The following is a 17,589-nucleotide window of genomic DNA, read 5'->3' on the forward strand; positions in this document are numbered from 1 at the left end:
GAATTTTTTAGTTAAAAAAAAAAAAAAAATTAATTAAAAAAAAAAATATATATATATACATATATATATTATTTTTATTTTTTATTCTTTGTCATGAAAAAGGGACGTTTTTGTCATTAAAAATTGAGGTTTTTGTGGTTGGTGCACTAATTGTAAGTGCATATTGTGTTTTTTAGGTTGATTTAATACATTTTTTAAAATTAATTAATTTATTTTTTAATAAAAAATTATTCTGCGGCCCGGTGGTTGGGGACCACTGCTCTATATGACAAGGAAAATGGCTTTTTTTAAAGGTCCCCCTGCAAAAAAGTTAATCAGAGATCCTCTAAATAATATGAGAAATCTAAATATGGTATTGGCTTTTACAATTAAATACATTGCCCCGTATCCTTACACTTTTGGGTGAATTTATTGCATATTTTGTGTTTTTGCCATAAAAAAAGCGTTTTATTTATATATTTAAAAAAGGGTGATAAATAAAAAAAAACGAAAATGAAAACAAATTTAGAAAAAAAGTATAACCAAAGTGTAACCAAACAAAAGTATAAAAAAAAAGTAAAACATGACGCTTGGGCATTACCCGGAAGTACGGCCTCCTTCACGGCCTTTCGGCAGCGGCTCTGACCAATAGGGAGTCACTCTTGATTGACTGACGTGTCCTCCGACCAATTGGAGCTCGTGTTTGGCCTCCCGCCAGTGGTGCGCGTCGAGCTGATTTGCAACCCGCCGAAGCAACAGCAGAGAAGAAGGGAAAATGTCGCTGGGCTCGACGAAGACCGTTCTAGGATCAGTGGGACCGCGCAGCGACTCGGTGAGTGGAGCCGCCGTCACTAGTTGCTCCGTCGACGCCGCCGACGACGGTTCGAGTCGCGGCTCCGACTCCGGAGCGACGCCCGCTTCTCGGATAAAACATTTGACTTGGAACCGCGGTACAAAACTAGCAAAGACAACGGCGGCCATTTTGACTGGAATGTGAAAACGTTGCAATGTTTCATTTCGGTTGGTTAAAAATAAAAATAAACAGCGAAGTAACTTACACTTTTTTAATTTTAATTTTTTTTAAACAGTAAAATAGCCCTTAAGTGACCCCTGACTGAAAGAAAACCTTTATTTGAGTTTTACTTTTCTTACTTGTAGAACCAGTGTAGTGACGTCATCACATCGCATTTAAAATTGTAATATCTGACCCCAAAGGGAATAAGCGGTAGGAAATGGATGGATGGATGGATGGATTATGCAACATGATATGCTAATCATTTAATTATCAAAAGTAAATATTGATATATCTGCAGAGTACAGTAATGTAATAATTACATATAAGACATAATTTTCTCTCACGCTCCCTTTGGGAACATCATTTCAATCTCATGACCCCCTTGGAGGCATTTTTTTCTCACGCCCCCCTCGGATTATTCTTTTTTTTCTCATGTGCCGTTTCGAGACAGATTTTCTCTCCCGTACCCCATTGTAGTCATACTTTTCTTTCACACTCCCTTTGGGGACTCTTTTTCTTTCTCACGCCCCCCTTGAAGGCATTTTTTTTCACACACCCCCTTGGAGACTTAATTATTTTTCTCACGTGCCCTTTCGAAACATAATCATAACTGTTTTAAAGGTTGTTCTGCAAAAAAGCTTGTTAAAGATCCTCTATATGACAGGAACAATGCTGTTTTTAATGTCGTTCTGCAAAAAAGCTCATCAGAGATCCTCTATATGACAGGAAAAATGCTGTTTCTAAGGTCCTACTGCAATATAGCTTGTAAAAGATCCTCTATATGACAGGAAAAAGGCATTTTTTGAGGTGTTACTGCAAAAAATCTCATCAAAGATCCTCTATATGACAGGAAAAATGCTGTTTTTAAGGTCGTTCTGCAAAAAAGCTTGTTAAAGATCCTCTCTATGACAAGAAAAAGGCTGTTTGTAAGGTCTTACTGCAAAACAACTCATCAAAGATCCTCTATATGACAGGAAAAATGCTGTTTTCAAGGTCATACTGCAACAAGCCCATCAAAGATCCTCTATATGACAGGAAAAATGCTGTTTTTAAGGTCGTTCCGCAAAAAAGCTTTTTAAAGATCATCTCTATGACAGGAGAAAGGCTGTTTTTAAGGTCCTGCAAATAAGCTAGTCAAATATCCTCTATATAACAGGAAACATGCTGTTTTTAAGGTCCTACTGCAATATAGCTTGTGAAAGATCCTCTATATAACAGGACAAAGGCTGTTTTTAAGGTCTTACTGCAAAAAAGCTCATCAAAGATCCTCTATATGACAGGAAAAATGCTGTTTTTAAGGTTCTACTGCAATATAGGTTGTGAAAGATCCTCTATGTGATAGGAAAAATGCTGTTTTTAAGGTCCTACTGCAAAAAAGCTCATCAAAGATCCTCTATAAAACAGGAAAAATTTAGTTTTTAAGGTCGTTCTGCAAAAAATCTTGTTAAAGATCCTCTATATGACAGGAGAAAGGCTGTTTTTAAGGTCCTACTGCAAAAAAGCTCATCAAATATCCTCTATATGACAGGAAAAATGCTGTTTTTAAGGTCCTACTACAAAAAAGATCATCAAAGATCCTCTATATGACAGGAAAAATGCTGTTTTTAAGGTCGTTCCGCAAAAAAGCTTGTTAAAGATCATCTCTATGACAGGAGAAAGGCTGTTTTAAGGTCCTGCAAATAAGCTAGTCAAAGATCCTCTATATAACAGGAAAAATGCTGTTTTTAAGGTCCTACTGCAATATAGCTTGTGAAAGATCCTCTATATAACAGGACAAAGGCTGTTTTTAAGGTCTTACTGCAAAAAAGCTCATCAAAGATCCTCTATATGACAGGAAAAATGCTGTTTTTAAGGTCCTACTGCAAAAAAGCTCATCAAAGATCCTCTATAAAACAGGAAAAATTTAGTTTTTAAGGTCGTTCTGCAAAAAAGATTGTTAAAGATCCTCTAAATGACAGGAGCTGTTTTTAAGGTCCTACTGCAAATAAGCTAGTCAAAGATCCTCTATATAACTGGAAAAATGCTGTTTTTAAGGTCCTACTGCAATATAGCTTGTGAAAGATCCTCTATATAACAGGACAAATGCTGTTTTTAAGGTCTTACTGCAAAAAAGCTCATCAAAGATCCTCTATAAAACAGGAAAAATTTAGTTTTTAAGGTCGTTCTGCAAAAAATCTTGTTAAAGATCCTCTATATGACAGGAGAAAGGCTGTTTTTAAGGTCCTACTTCAAAGAATCTAGTCAAAGATCCTCTATATAACAGGAAAAATACTTTTTTTAAGGTTCTACTGCAATATAGCTTGTGAAACATCCTCTATATGACAGGAAAAATGCTGTTTTTAAGGTCCTACTGCAAAAAAGCTCATCACAGATCCTCTATAAAACAGGAAAAATTTAGTTTTTAAGGTCGTTCTGCGGAAAAATCTTGTTAAAGATCCTCTATATGACAGGAGAAAGGCTGTTTTTAAGGTCCTACTTCAAAGAATCTAGTCAAAGATCCTCTATATGACAGGAAAAATGCTGTTTTTAAGGTTCTACTGCAATATAGCTTGTGAAAGATCCTCTATATGACAGGAAAAATGCTGTTTTTAAGGTCGTACTGCAAAAAAGCTTATCAAAGATCCTCTATAAAACAGGAAACATTTAGTTTTTAAGGTCTTTCTGCGAAAAAATCTTGTTAAAGATCCTCTATATGACAGGAAAAAGGCTGTTTTTAAGGTTCTACTTCAAAGAAGCTAGTCAAAGATCCTCTATATAACAGGAAAAATGCTGTTTTTAAGGTTCTACTGCAATATAGCTTGTGAAAGATCCTCTATATGACAGGAAAAATGCTGTTTTTAAGGCCCTACTGCAAAAAAGCTCATCAAAGATCCTCTATAAAACAGGAAAAATTTAGTTTTTAAGGTCTTTCTGCAAAAAATCTTGTTAAAGATCCTCTATATGACAGGAGAAAGGCTGTTTTTAAGGTCGTTCTGCAAAAAAGCTCATCATAGATCCTCTATAAGACAGGAAAAATGCTGTTTTTAAGGTCCTACTTCAATATAGCTTGTGAAAGATCCTCTATATGACAGGAAAATAGCTGTTTTTAAGGTCATACTACAAAAAATCTCATCAAAGATCCTCTATATGACAGGAAAAATGCGGTTTTTAAGGTCGTTCTGCAAAAAAGCTTGTTAAAGATCGTCTCTATGACAGGAGAAAGGCTGTTTTAAGGTCCTACCGCAAATAAGTTAGTCAAAGATCCTCTATATGACAGGAAAAATGCTGTTTTTAAGGTCCTACTGCAAAAAAGCTCATCAAAGATCCTCTATAAAACAGGAAAAATTTAGTTTTTAAGGTCGTTCTGCAAAAAATCTTGTTAAAGATCCTCTATATGACAGGAGAAAGGCTGTTTTTAAGGTCCTACTTCAAAGAAGCTAGTCAAAGATCCTCTATATAACAGGAAAAATGCTGTTTTTAAGGTTCTACTGCAATATAGGTTGTGAAAGATCCTCTATATGACAGGAAAAAGGCTGTTTTTAAGGTTCTACTGCAATATAGGTTGTGAAAGATCCTCTATATGACAGGAAAAATGCTGTTTTTAAGGTCCTACTGCAAAAAATCTCATCAAAGATCCTCTATAAAACAGGAAAAATTTAGTTTTTAAGGTCGTTCTGCAAAAAATCTTGTTAAAGATCCTCTATATGACAGGAGAAAGGCTGTTTTTAAGGTCGTTCTGCAAAAAAGCTCATCATAGATCCTCTGTAAGACAGGAAAAATGCTGTTTTTAAGGTCCTACTTCAATATAGCTTGTGAAAGATCCTCTATATGACAGGAAAAATGCTGTTTTTAAGGTTCTACTGCAATATAGGTTGTGAAAGATCCTCTATATGACAGGAAAAATGCTGTTTTTAAGGTCCTACTGCAAAAAATCTCATCAAAGATCCTCTATAAAACAGGAAAAATTTAGTTTTTAAGGTCGTTCTGCAAAAAATCTTGTTAAAGATCCTCTATATGACAGGAGAAAGGCTGTTTTTAAGGTCCTACTGCAAAAAATCTCATCAAAGATCCTCTATAAAACAGGAAAAATTTAGTTTTTAAGGTCGTTCTGCAAAAAATCTTGTTAAAGATCCTCTATATGACAGGACAAGGCTGTTTTTAAGGTTCTACTGCAAAAAAGCTAGTCAAAGATCCTCTATATGACAGGAGAAAGGCTGTTTTTAAGGTCATTCTGCAAAAAATCTTGTTAAAGATCCTCTATAAGACAGGAGAAAGGCTGTTTTTAAGGTCCTACTGCAAAAAACCCAGTCAAAGATCCTCTGTTTTGACAACGCAAATGTTAGTCACTCCTAAACTTTGAACTGAACATGATTGCAGGACTTCAGCAAACATCTGGTTTTGTCTTGTAGGAAACATCTACTATGTCCAGAGTGATGAAGAGCCTCCTAAAAGTGTAAAAAAAAAAAAAGGACTCTAACTTCAAGATGGAGCAGTCCACCAGGGTCCTGGGTCTGGATGCCCAGGGCAACATGGTCTTCACGGTGGTGAAGCCGGTCATGGGACTCTTCCAGGTGTCCTCAGACCAAGCGGGGACGGTGATGCAGGAGAGCTTGGGTCTCCAGAGTCTCGCTGAGAACACTCTGATCCTCCCTCCTCCGCAAGACCACGTCCCGCTGGAGACCACCCACGTGGACATGGACGCCCTTCAGCCTCAGATGCAGGTGTCCGCCCCGGTCCAGAACGAGGAAGCGGCCCAGGACCCGGGACCTCTGCAGAACTCCGACTTCTCGGCCCAGATGCCCTTTGCAGAGGTGTCCTCCCTCCTGGACCCCAACATGAAAGGCTCCAAGGCTCGTAAGTGAACTAACCCCGCCTCCTTGAGCGTGCTCATCCAATGCCCGCCTTTTCTCTCAGGCAAACATCTCATCTCCTACGAGGAGATCAAACGCCGCCTGGAGGCCCCGGAGAAGATGTCCCTGCGCTCTCTGGCCGCCTACACCCGAGTGAGCCGGGGGCCGGCCAGCAAGAAGACGCTCTTGGAGTCCCTCAACGTCCTGGGCCTCACGCCCAGCACCACCACCTCCGTGTCCTCCTCCTTCTCCAAACTCACTGAAGGTTAGAACATCTCCTCCCAAGTGCGCCATTTTCACTTCCTATATGTTGCCGATTTGAATATTGCTGATATCAATATTGATTCCATGCGATATCAGCAGGAATCGTATGACAGTGGAACCTCGATTTGCAAACTTATTTGGTTTGTAAATAGAAATGTTTGTATATTGAAGCACATTTCTGCATAAGCTATGTAAATGTGAACAATGTATAGTGCATCACTAGTGTAGTATTGTGGTACTAATGAATTAAAAAAAGGTCCTACTGCAAAAAAGCTCGTCAAAGATCCTCTATTTGACAGACAAAAAGGCTGTTTTAATGTCCTGCTGTAAAAATCTAGTCAAAGATCATCTACATGACAGTAAAAAAGGCTGTTTTTAAGGTCCTACTGCAAAAACCCTTGTCAAAGATCATTTAAATTTTGGGACCGGTATCTTCGGTACCATTCTCGAAACTAAACACATTTCAGTACCGGTATGGAAACGAAACACATTTCGGTACCGGTATGGAAACGAAACACATTTCGGTACCGGTATCGAAACAAAAACCATTTCAGTACCGGTATCGAACAAAACACATTTCGGGACCGGTATCTTCGGTGCTGGTATCAAAACGAAAAACATTTCGGTACCGGTATCAAACAAAACACATTTCGGTATCAGTATTAAAACGAAACACATTTCATTACTGGTATCGAAACGAAACACATTTCAAAACCAGTATCGAAACGAAACACATTTCGGTATCTGTATTGAAACGAAAACCATTTCGGAACCGGTATCGAAAAGAAACACATTTCGGTACCGGTATCGAAACGAAACACATTTCGGTACCGGTATACACGAAACACATCTGGGGACCGGTAACGAAACAAAACACGTTTCGATGCCGGTATCAAACTAAACACATTTCGGTATCAGTATCAAACAAAACACATTTCAGTATCAGTATTAAAACGAAACACATTTCGTTACCGGTATCGAAACGAAACACATTTCGATTCCAGTATCGAAACAAAACACATTTCGGTATCGGTATCGAAACGAAACGCATTTCGATACCAGTATCGAAACGAAACACATTTCGGTACCGGTACGAACGAGACACATTTGGGGACCGGTAACGAAACAAAACACATTTCGATGCCAGTATCGAACAAAACACATTTCGGTACCGGTATCAAACAAAACACATTTTGGTACCGGTATTGAAACACATTTTAGTACCGGTATCGATACACATTTCGATATCGAAACATATTTCGGTACTGGTATTGAAACACATTTTGGTACCGATATCGAAACGAAACACATTGCGTTACCGGTATTAAAACAAAACACATTTCGGTATCAGTATTGAAACGAAACACATTTCTGTACCGGTATCGAAACAAAACACATTGTGGTACCGGTATCGAAACAAAACACATTGTGGTGCCGGTATCGAAACGAAACACATTGCGAGACCGGTATCGAAAGAAAACACATTGCGGGACCGGTATCGAAACGAAACACATTTGGGTACCGGTATCGAATGAAAGACATTTCGGAACCGGTATGGAAACGAAACACATTTCGGTACCGGTATCGAAACGAAACACATTGCGTTACGGGTATCAAAACAAAACACATTTCGGTATCAGTATTGAAACGAAACACATTTCTGTACCGGTATCGAAACAAAACACATTGTGGTACCGGTATCGAAACTAAACACATTGCGAAACCGGTATCGAAAGAAAACACATTGCGGTACTGGTATCGAAACAAAACACATTGCGGGACCGGTATCGAAACAAAACACATTGCGGTACCGGTATCCAAACAAAACACATTTGGGTACCGGTATTGAACGAAACACATTTATGAACCGGTATGGAAACGAAACACATTTCGGAACCTGTATGGAAACGAAACACATTTCGGTACCGGTATCGAAACGAAACACATTTCAGTACTGGTATCGAACGGAACACATTTTGGGACCGGTATGGAAACGAAACACATTTCAGGACCAGTATCGAAACGGAACACATTTCGGTACCGGTATCTAAACTAATTTCGGTATCGAAACACATTTCGGTACCGATATCGAAACATATTGTGGTATCGGGACAACCCTATATGCAACTATGATATTTGGTACTTGTTGATATTGCCAAATGTGCTGTTGTATTACTTATTACATACATTATGTCTAGCTTGTGTGCTATTGTGTGCTCAGCTGTTGTGTAGCTGCTCGCTCCTAGGACAGCCTACCACATTTGTCCTTTCTAAAGCATTTCACTAAAACAGAAGAGTAGACCAACCTTGTGTCTTTATTGGAGGACATTTATTTGTGAGGGAGCTAACTAATATTGGGGATTTTTGACACAAGCCGATACTTGTTTTTACGGGACTGATATCGGACTGATATCAACATCACCTTTGGACAGGTGACACCAGAGCTTTGTGCGACGACATGAAGGACTTCTCCCACGACTACATGGACTACAGCAACATGGCCAGGCAGCTCCTCCCCGAGACAAACACCGTCCAACACTGGTCCAAAATCATCGAGACAAAGTACGTGAGCGTCCGTGCTCGAGAGAGACGGACGGGATCACAAACTGCTTCCTGTGTGCAGGAACCACCTGGAGGACATGAGAAAGTGCTTCAAGGACCCGGCCAACAGCGGGTCTTTCGACAGCGTGACGCACGGCCTCGGTCTGGGGATGCTGGACGTGGCTCTGGACATGATCGTCACGGCCATCGAGCAGCAGATCCACATCCTGTCGGGCGCCACCGCCACCGCGGGCACGGGCGACCTCGCCCGGCAGACGCGGCGCGCCCGCCGGCGGCAGCGCAAGGCGCAGGATAAGGCGTCCCTCGGAGTCAAGGATGAAGGGAGGGTCCTCGCCAAGGCCAAGGGGAGGAGCAGGGCGAAGAAGAAGGTCCGCCAGGACGACGGCCCCGCGGACCCCGGCCAGGTGGACCCCGGCCAGGTGGACCCCTGTAGGCCAGACGACATGCAGGACAACTTGATCACTCTGGTTGCCGTGGGATACGAGACTGTTTCTACCGGTCTTGGTGGGTCTAGACCGGCTTGACGTCGCCAGCTCGTACTCAGGAAGGACCAAAAAGACATTTGTTTGTCGTAATGTGCGCCAACCACCTGTAGGCGGGAGTCGCCAGCTTCTTCAAGACGTCACGAGGTAGTTCAAATCAATCTAAAATGCCGGAGGCGTTCCGAATGCTGCCATCTGTTGGACAATGTGAGTAATTTAGCTCAATGACCCTTGGAAGAAGTCTGAAATAATAGCACAACTTTTAGCTTTATCACACAACCTTCCCTAGTCATGGTGCAAAAAAAAAAGAAACATTCCAGCTAACAAAAATGTCAGCACACGTAATACAAGTTGCTCACTGGACATTGTGGAAATGATGAAAAACATCCAAAACGTCCTAAAATTTCAAAATTACAGCCATTTAAATGTATTAGAGTGCATGATGGGAAAAATGTCAAACACTCTCTCCGCACCGATGTTTTTGATCGAGTACAAAACTTTTCGTCACAGAAATAAACATGGTAGGAGTCAAACTTTCACCTACTCTTAATATCCGTTCATTTTGTACCGCTTGTCCCTTTTGGGGTCGTCGGGGTTGCTGTAGCCTATCTCATATTAATTATATATCTATCATATTTATATTTAATGCACACACATGTAACATATTTGCACACCTCTGATCTATAGGATTGTCCCTGTGTGACATGGGTACCCAAAGTGACGCCTGGGGCCCATATCTGGCTCTTAGCTTGGCAGCATTTTTGCTGAAAGGATTTAGTAGAGAACATCCACGATAAAGTTTGCAACTTTCGGTGCTAAGAGAAAAGCCCTGCCTCTACTGGAAGTCGCAGACAATGACGTCACATGTTTGATGGCTCCTCACATATTCACATTGTTTTTAATAGGAGCCTCCAACAAAAAGTGCTATTCGGACCGAGAAAACGACAATTTCCCCATTAATTTGAGCGAGGATGAAAGATTTGTGTTTGAGGATATTGATAGCGACGTACTAGAAAAAAAACAAAAAAAAAACGCGATTGCATTGGGACGGATTCCGATGTTTTTAGACACATTTACTAGGATCATTCTGGGAAATCCCTTATCTTTCTATTGTGTTGCTAGTGTTTTAGTGAGTTTAATAGTACTTGATAGTCGGAAGGGTGTGTTGACGCGCAATGTCTCAGGAGAGTCGACGGCAGCTTTATGGACGGCACAAGCTCAGCTTTTCTCCGGTAAGAACTGACTTTTTAACCACAATTTTCTCACCGATACCTGCTGGTTGACATGTAGTCGGGATCCATGTTCTCTTGACCGCGCTCTGATCCATAGGAAAGTTTCACCTCCAGAAATTTTAAACAAGGAATCACCGTGTGTTTGTGTGGCTAAAGGCTAAAGCTTCCCAACTCCATCTTTCTACTGTGACTTCTCCAATATTAATTGAATAAATTGCAAAAGATTCAGCAACACAGATGTCCAAAATACTGTGTAATTATGCCGTTAAAGCAGACGACTTTTAGCTGTGTGTGTGTGCAGCGCTCATACTTCCTAAAAACCTGTGACGTCTTGCATACACGTCATCATTACACGACGTTTAAAAGACGAAACTCAATGGAAATTTAAAATTGTAATTAAGTAAACTAAAAAGGCCGTATTGGCATGTGTTGCAATGTTAATATTTCATCATTGATATATAAACTATCAGACTGTGTGGTGGGTAGTAGTGGCTTTCTGTAGGCCTTTAAAAACATATACTGTATATATAACTTATATATATACGTGTATATATATGTATAGTATATGTATATATATGTATAGTATATGTATATATTTATGTGTGTATATATAAATATATATATATATATAATATATATATATATATATATATATGTATGTATGTATGTGTACGTACGTACATATACACACACACATATATACATACATACATACATATATTCAGGTATATATGAATGTATATGCATATACAAATATATATACATAGATACATACTGTACCTATATATAAATATACATATATTTATACATGTATACACACATACTGTATATATATAAATACACATATATACTGTATATAGATATACATAACTATATATCTATAAATATATAGTTATATATATAACTATATAAATACATAAATATATGTATCTAAGTTATATATATATATATACATATATATATATATATATATATATATATATATATATATATATATATATATATATATATATATATATATATATATATAATTTAGAAACATATATGTATGGATATAAGTTATATATCCATACATATATATTTCTAAATTATATATATATATATATATACACACACGTGTATGTATATGTATATATCTATGTGTATCTATGTACATATACATATGTGTGTGTAAATATATATATATATATATATACATATATATATATATATATATATATACACATACATATATATACATACATATATTCAGGTATATATACATGTATATACATATACAAATGTATATCTACAAACATACTGTACATATATAAATATATATATATTTATACATATATCCACATACTGTATCTATATAAAAATACACATATATACCGTATATAGTTATATATAACTATATACGGTTTTATATATAACTATATATCCATAAATACATGGTTATATATACATAACTCTATGAGTCATACCAAAGACTATAAAAAATGGGACCCATTCCCCCCCTGCTTGGCACTCAGGATCAAGGGTGGGAATTGGGGGTTAAATCACCTAAAATGATTCCGGGGCGTGGCCACCGCTGCTGCTGACTGCTCTCCTCATATTCCAGGAGTTGATCAAGAGTGATGGTTTGAATGCAGAGAATAATTTTGCATGTGTGTGACAATCCTGGGTACTTTAACATATAGTTATATATTTAACTATATGTATAACTATACATATATATATATATACGTATATATATATTTTTTTTATGAAAAATTATTCAAATCGATTTAGAATTGGGATAAACAGAAATTGCCATTTTAATGTCAATTTTTTTGGAGCTGCCCCTTAGTCGCTGTCTGACTATTCAATCAAATTCCTTTTTAGCGTTTGTTGGTTTAGCTTCTATTATGCTTTCCGCCGCTCCTCCGCTGTCGACCTCACTGCTCCCATCCAGCTTTTGCAGTAAAGTTCTGTCATTCGCCGCGACCCAGTCGCAGTAACCGTGATAGGAAATGTTCATATCGTGGGGTCCCTTTAGCGCCTGAACAGCATGTAGGAGTGTAACCTAACGACTCCATCCCATGGTGACGATCTGATCCAATTTCGATTCTCAATTCCAATAAACTCTTGTATATTTGTTATTTGGTATAAAAACTATTGTGAAACTTTTCCAAAACGTTCCTATCGTCGGGTCTCTTTAGCGCCTGAACAGCATGTAGGAGTGTAACCTAACGACTCCATCCCATGGTGACGAGCTGATCCAATTTCGATTCTCAATTCAAACAAACTCTTGTATATTTGTTATTTGGTATAAAAACTTTTATAAAACTTTTCCAAAACGTTCATATCGTCGGGTCCCTCTAGCGCCTGAACAGCATGTAGGAGTGTAACCTAATGACTAGGGTCCCTATATTGCCTGAACAGCATGTTGGAGTGTAACCTAACGACTCCATCCCATGATGACGAGCTGATCCAAGTTCGATTCTCAATTCAAACAAACTCTTGTATATTTGTTATTTGGTATAAAAACTTTTATAAAACTTTTCCAAAACGTTCATATCGTCGGGTCCCTTTAGCGCCTGAACAGCATGTAGGAGTGTAACCTAACGACTAGGGTCCCTATATTGCCTGAACAGCATGTTGGAGTGTAACCTAACGACTCCATCCCATGATGACGAGCTGATCCAAGTTCGATTCTCAATTCAAACAAACTCTTGTATATTTGTTATTTGGTATAAAAACTTTTATAAAACTTTTCCAAAACGTTCATATCGTGGGGTCCCTTTAGCGCCTGAACAGCATGTAGGAGTGTAACCTAACGGCTCCATCCCATGGTGACGATCTGATCCAATTTCGATTCTCAATTCAAACAAACTCTTGTATATTTGTTATTTGGTATAAAAACTTTTGGGAAACTTTTCCGAAACGTTCATATCGTCGGGTCCCTTTAGCGCCTGAACAGCATGTAGGAGTGTAACCTAACGACTCCATCCCATGGTGACGAGCTGATCCAAGTTCGATTCTCAATTCAAACAAACTCTTGTATATTTGTTATTTGGTATAAAAATTATTATGAAACTTTTCCAAAACGTTCCTATTGTCGGGTCCCTTTAGCGCCTGAACAGCATGTAGGAGTGTAACCTAACGACTCCATCCCATGGTGACGAGCTGATTCCAAGTTTGATTCTCAGTTCAAACAAACTCTTGTATATTTGTTATTTGGTATAAAAACTATTATGAAACTTTACCAAAACGTTCATATCGTCAGGTCCCTTTAGCGCCTGAACAGCATGTAGGAGTGTAACCTAATGACTAGGGTCCCTATATTTTCTGAACAGCATGTTGGAGTGTAACCTAATGACCTAGGGTCCCTTTATTGCCCGAACAGCATGTTGGAGTGTAACCTAATGACCTGGGGTCCCTTTATTGCCCGAACAGCATGTTGGAGTGTAACCTAACGACTCCATCCCATGATGACGATCTGATCCAAGTTCGATTCTCAATTCAAACAAACTCTTGTATATTTGTTATTTGGTATAAAAACTATTATGAAACTTTTCCAAAACAGGTTCGAAAATCTCTTTCTAGTTGCGTTGAAATTGAGTCTTTAAAGCCGAGCTATAAGAACCTCATGAGTTGGTAGCACGAAGATCTACTTTCACTAACTTCTTCCAGTCGTTTCCTTCGTGCTAACAGACGCTCACGTTGGTTTTAGGGCGGTAGAAATACTCTCGGCAGCGTCAGCCGGCCCGCTAATACCAGGAAACACGCACAGATGGGGAGAGAGGAGCTTTACGGTGGGGGGGGATTTGCTCGGCGTTAAACCCTGACAGGCCACGCCAGACGCTGTCAGCCTCCACTTGGTGCCACCACGCAAAAAGAAGGGGCGTCACGACTGAGAGCACTTTAAAAAAATGTCGAGAAAAAGCCCAAGGATTTAGGAGGGGAGCAGGATGGGACATCCCAACGTGCCGCTGAAGTTCACACACCCGTCCAGTCGCCTGCAGCCTTTCACGCCGAACGGTGAGTTTGGACGCTACCTGGTCCTTGGAAGGTTTGAATGTGGTCCATCCAGTCACACATTGTCTCTAGGCCAGGGGTGTACATTTGTCTTAGCCCCATGCTAGAATGCTAACTTAGGCATGCTAACAGTTAGCATGTGTCGAGTACTAAGTTGTGTGAGTCGGAGGCATTTGGCTGTAAAATTAGCACAAAAAAAAGTTAGCATGTTAACTAAGGTTTGACATATATTTTAGTATTGGCTGCAAAATTGATTAAAAAAAAAGTTAACATGCTAGAATGCTAACGTTAGCATGCTATTTCCCACATGTCATGTACCATGTTATATGACTGAGGTGTTCAACTTTAAATTTGGCAAAAAAAATAGTTAGCACACCAATGTTAGAATGCTAACAGTAAGCATGTTTCAAGTACTAAGTTATACGAGCCTGAGGCATTTGGCTGCAAAATTGGCCAAAACAAAGTTAGCATGCTATCTAAGGTTCGACATCTAGTTAAGCATAAATTGATTGAACTATATTGTATTGGTTTTATTATCTTTGATGTGCTAACGTTAACATGCTAGCAGTTAGGATGCATTGAGTGCGAATTCATATGACTATAACATGTAGTCATATGAAATTAGCTAAAAAATTGAGCATGCTAAAAAGTTAGCATGTATCAAGTCCCAAGTTATATGACCCTAAGGTGTACAGCTGTAAAATATAGCATGCCCGAATGGTAACTGTTAGCATGCGGAGAGTAAACATGTGTCAAGCACCAGGTTATATGACGTTCGGCTATAAAATTGGCTAACTACGTTAGCACACAATTGTTATGATAATGTTGAAATGGTGGCAGTTTGCATGTGTCGAGTAAAAAGTCTGAGGCATTCGGCTGCAAAATTGGCTAATAAAAGTTAGCATGCTAACTCAGGTTTGACATCTAGTTTAGTATATAGTGTGTCATATACCAAGTTATATGACACTAAGGTGTTTGGCTGCAAAATTGCCTACCAAAAAGGTTAGCATGCTAGAATGCTAACGTTAACATGCCATTTAGCATATTTCATGTACCAAGTTATATGACTCTGATGTGTTCAGCTGCAAATTTGGCAAAAAAAAAAATAGTTAGCACACCAATGTTAGAATGTGTCAAGTACTAAGTTATACGAGTCCAAGGTTTGGCTGCAAAATTGGCTAAAAAAAAAAGTTAACATGCTAACTCATGTTTGACATCTAGTTTAGTGTATAGTGTGTCTTATACCCAGTTATATGACACTGAGGTGTTTGGCTGCAAACTTGCATAAAAATAGGTTAACATGCTAGAATGCTAATGTTAGCATGCTATTTAGCATCTATCATGTACCAAGTTGTATGACAAAAAAAAAGTTAGCAAACCAATGTTAGAATGCTAACAGTTAAAATGCGTCAGGTACCAAGTACTGCGAGTCGCAGGCTGCAAAACTGGCTAAAAAAGTTAGCACGTTAATGTTGCTATGCCAAAATGCTAACTGTTAGCATGCAGAAAGTTAACATGGCTGTAAAATTGCCTCACAAAGTTAGTATGTTTGAATGCTAGAGTTGGCATGCTATTAGTTAGCATGCGCCAAGTACCAAGTCTGAAGCATTTGGCTGCAAAATTGGATAAAAAAAAGTTAGCATTTTCATGTTAGTATGCCGGAATGCTAACTGTTAGCATGCGGACAGCTAACATGGCTGTAAAATTGCCTAAAAAAGTAAGGATGCTTGAATGCTAAAGTTAGCATGCTAACAGTTAGCATTCATCAAGTACCAAGTCTGATACCTACGGCTGCAAAATTTGATTAAAAAATAGTTGGCATGTTCATATTCGTATCCTCAAATGCAAACTGTTAGCATGCAGACAGTTAACATGGCTGTAAAATTGCCCAAAAATGTTAGCATGCTTAAATGCCACATTTAGCATGCTAACAGTTAGCATTCGTCAAGTACCAAGTCTGAGGCGTTCGGCTGCAAAATTTGATTAAAAAAATAGTTGGTATGTTCATATTAGTATCTTCAAATGCTAACTGTTGGCATGCGGACAGTTAAAATGGCTGTTAAAATTGGCTAAAAAATTAGCATGCTTGAATGCTAAATTTAGTATGGTAACAGTTAACATGCGTCAAGTACTAAGTCTGAAGTGTTCGGCTGCAAAATTGGATGAAAAAAAGTTTGCATGTTCATATTAGTATCTTCAAATGCTAACTGTTAGCATGTGGACAATTAACATGGTTGTAAAATTGCCTGAAAAAAGTTAGCATGCTTCAATGCTAAATTTGGCATGCTAACAGTTAACACGCGTCAAGTACTAAGTTCAGGCGTTCGGCTGAAAAATTGGATGAAAAAAAGTTTAAATGTTCATGTTAGTATCTTCAAATGCTAACTGTTAGCATGCGGACAATTGGTTGTAAAATTGCCTGAAAAAAGTTAGCATGCTTGAATGCTAAATTTAGCATGCTAACAGTTAACACGCGTCAAGTACTAAGTCTGAGGCGTTCGGCTGCAAAATTGAATAAACATAAGTTGGCATGTTCTTGTTAGCATGCTAAAATGCTAACGTTAGCATGCGTTCGGCTGCAAATTTGGAAAAAAAAAAAAAAGTTAGCACCCCCATGTTAGAATGCTAACTTGTTAACACTTGTCAGGTACCAAGTTCCGCTAGTCGCTGGCTAAAAAACGTTAGCATGCTAACTCAGGTTAGCCATCCAGTTTAGCATATATTGATCGACCTCCAGTATATTGTATTGGTTTTCTAGCTTTGACGTATTAAAGTCCTTCCGACTTTGCGCCCACAGAGAACCTGAACAACGCCCTGGGTGCCATCAGGGTGTTGGGTCTGGAGATGATGGAAGAGGAGCTGAAGCCACACCTGTGCACCGTGCTGGTCAACGTCCAGGAGAGGAGTGAGTTGGTCCACGACTTTAACTCAGAATCTTTGACATTTCTTCAAAATAAACTAATTTTTCCCTCCATATTGGGGGAAACATTGGGTTCTATGATAAACGACATTCCTCCAGAAAGTAACTCAATTGCTAATTGAACTTAAAAAGAATAACAGCACATCAGTACTTATATGACCCAATCCAAACAACCTTACCAAGTCATGGAGCAGGAAAAAAAAAATACATTGCGAGAATCGTTTTGAATCAAAAATGGTGTTGAATTGAGAATCCATTCTGAATTGAGAATCCATTCTGAATCGGATCACCACCCCCGGACTCT

General features: G+C 38.7%; 2 protein-coding genes across 2 annotated transcripts in view; both read left to right on the forward strand.

The window, feature by feature from the left end:
• Positions 1-655: 655 nt before the first annotated feature.
• On the forward strand, positions 656-9,670 carry si:ch73-127m5.2 (uncharacterized protein LOC561202 homolog). Its single transcript, XM_061907692.1, has 5 exons — positions 656-811; positions 5,383-5,827; positions 5,888-6,088; positions 8,520-8,649; positions 8,711-9,670. Exons 2-5 carry the CDS (start codon positions 5,458-5,460, stop codon positions 9,171-9,173), a joined length of 1,164 nt encoding a protein of 387 aa, XP_061763676.1. The 5' UTR covers positions 656-811; positions 5,383-5,457; the 3' UTR covers positions 9,174-9,670.
• Positions 9,671-13,622: 3,952 nt separating this feature from the next.
• si:dkey-21e13.3 (uncharacterized protein LOC100150043 homolog) overlaps positions 13,623-17,589 on the forward strand; it is a 6,819-nt gene continuing 2,852 nt past the window's right edge. Inside the window, exons 1-2 of the mRNA XM_061907307.1 lie at positions 13,623-14,368; positions 17,163-17,270. Of these exons, the coding sequence (XP_061763291.1) occupies positions 14,299-14,368; positions 17,163-17,270 (178 nt within the window). The 5' untranslated portion in view covers positions 13,623-14,298. The remainder of the gene's footprint in view (positions 14,369-17,162; positions 17,271-17,589) is intronic.

The sequence above is a fragment of the Nerophis ophidion genome, linkage group LG08 (genome assembly GCF_033978795.1).
Source record: "Nerophis ophidion isolate RoL-2023_Sa linkage group LG08, RoL_Noph_v1.0, whole genome shotgun sequence".
NCBI classification, from domain to species: domain Eukaryota; kingdom Metazoa; phylum Chordata; class Actinopteri; order Syngnathiformes; family Syngnathidae; genus Nerophis; species Nerophis ophidion.

Coding starts and splice junctions, on each gene's coding strand:
- si:ch73-127m5.2 (XM_061907692.1), top strand. CDS start 5,458: ATGGAGCAGTCCACCAGGGTCCTGGGTCTGGATGCCCAGGGCAACATG. Junction 5,828..5,887: donor CATGAAAGGCTCCAAGGCTC/GTAAGTGAACTA, acceptor CTTTTCTCTCAG/GCAAACATCTCATCTCCTAC. Junction 8,650..8,710: donor TCCAAAATCATCGAGACAAA/GTACGTGAGCGT, acceptor TCCTGTGTGCAG/GAACCACCTGGAGGACATGA.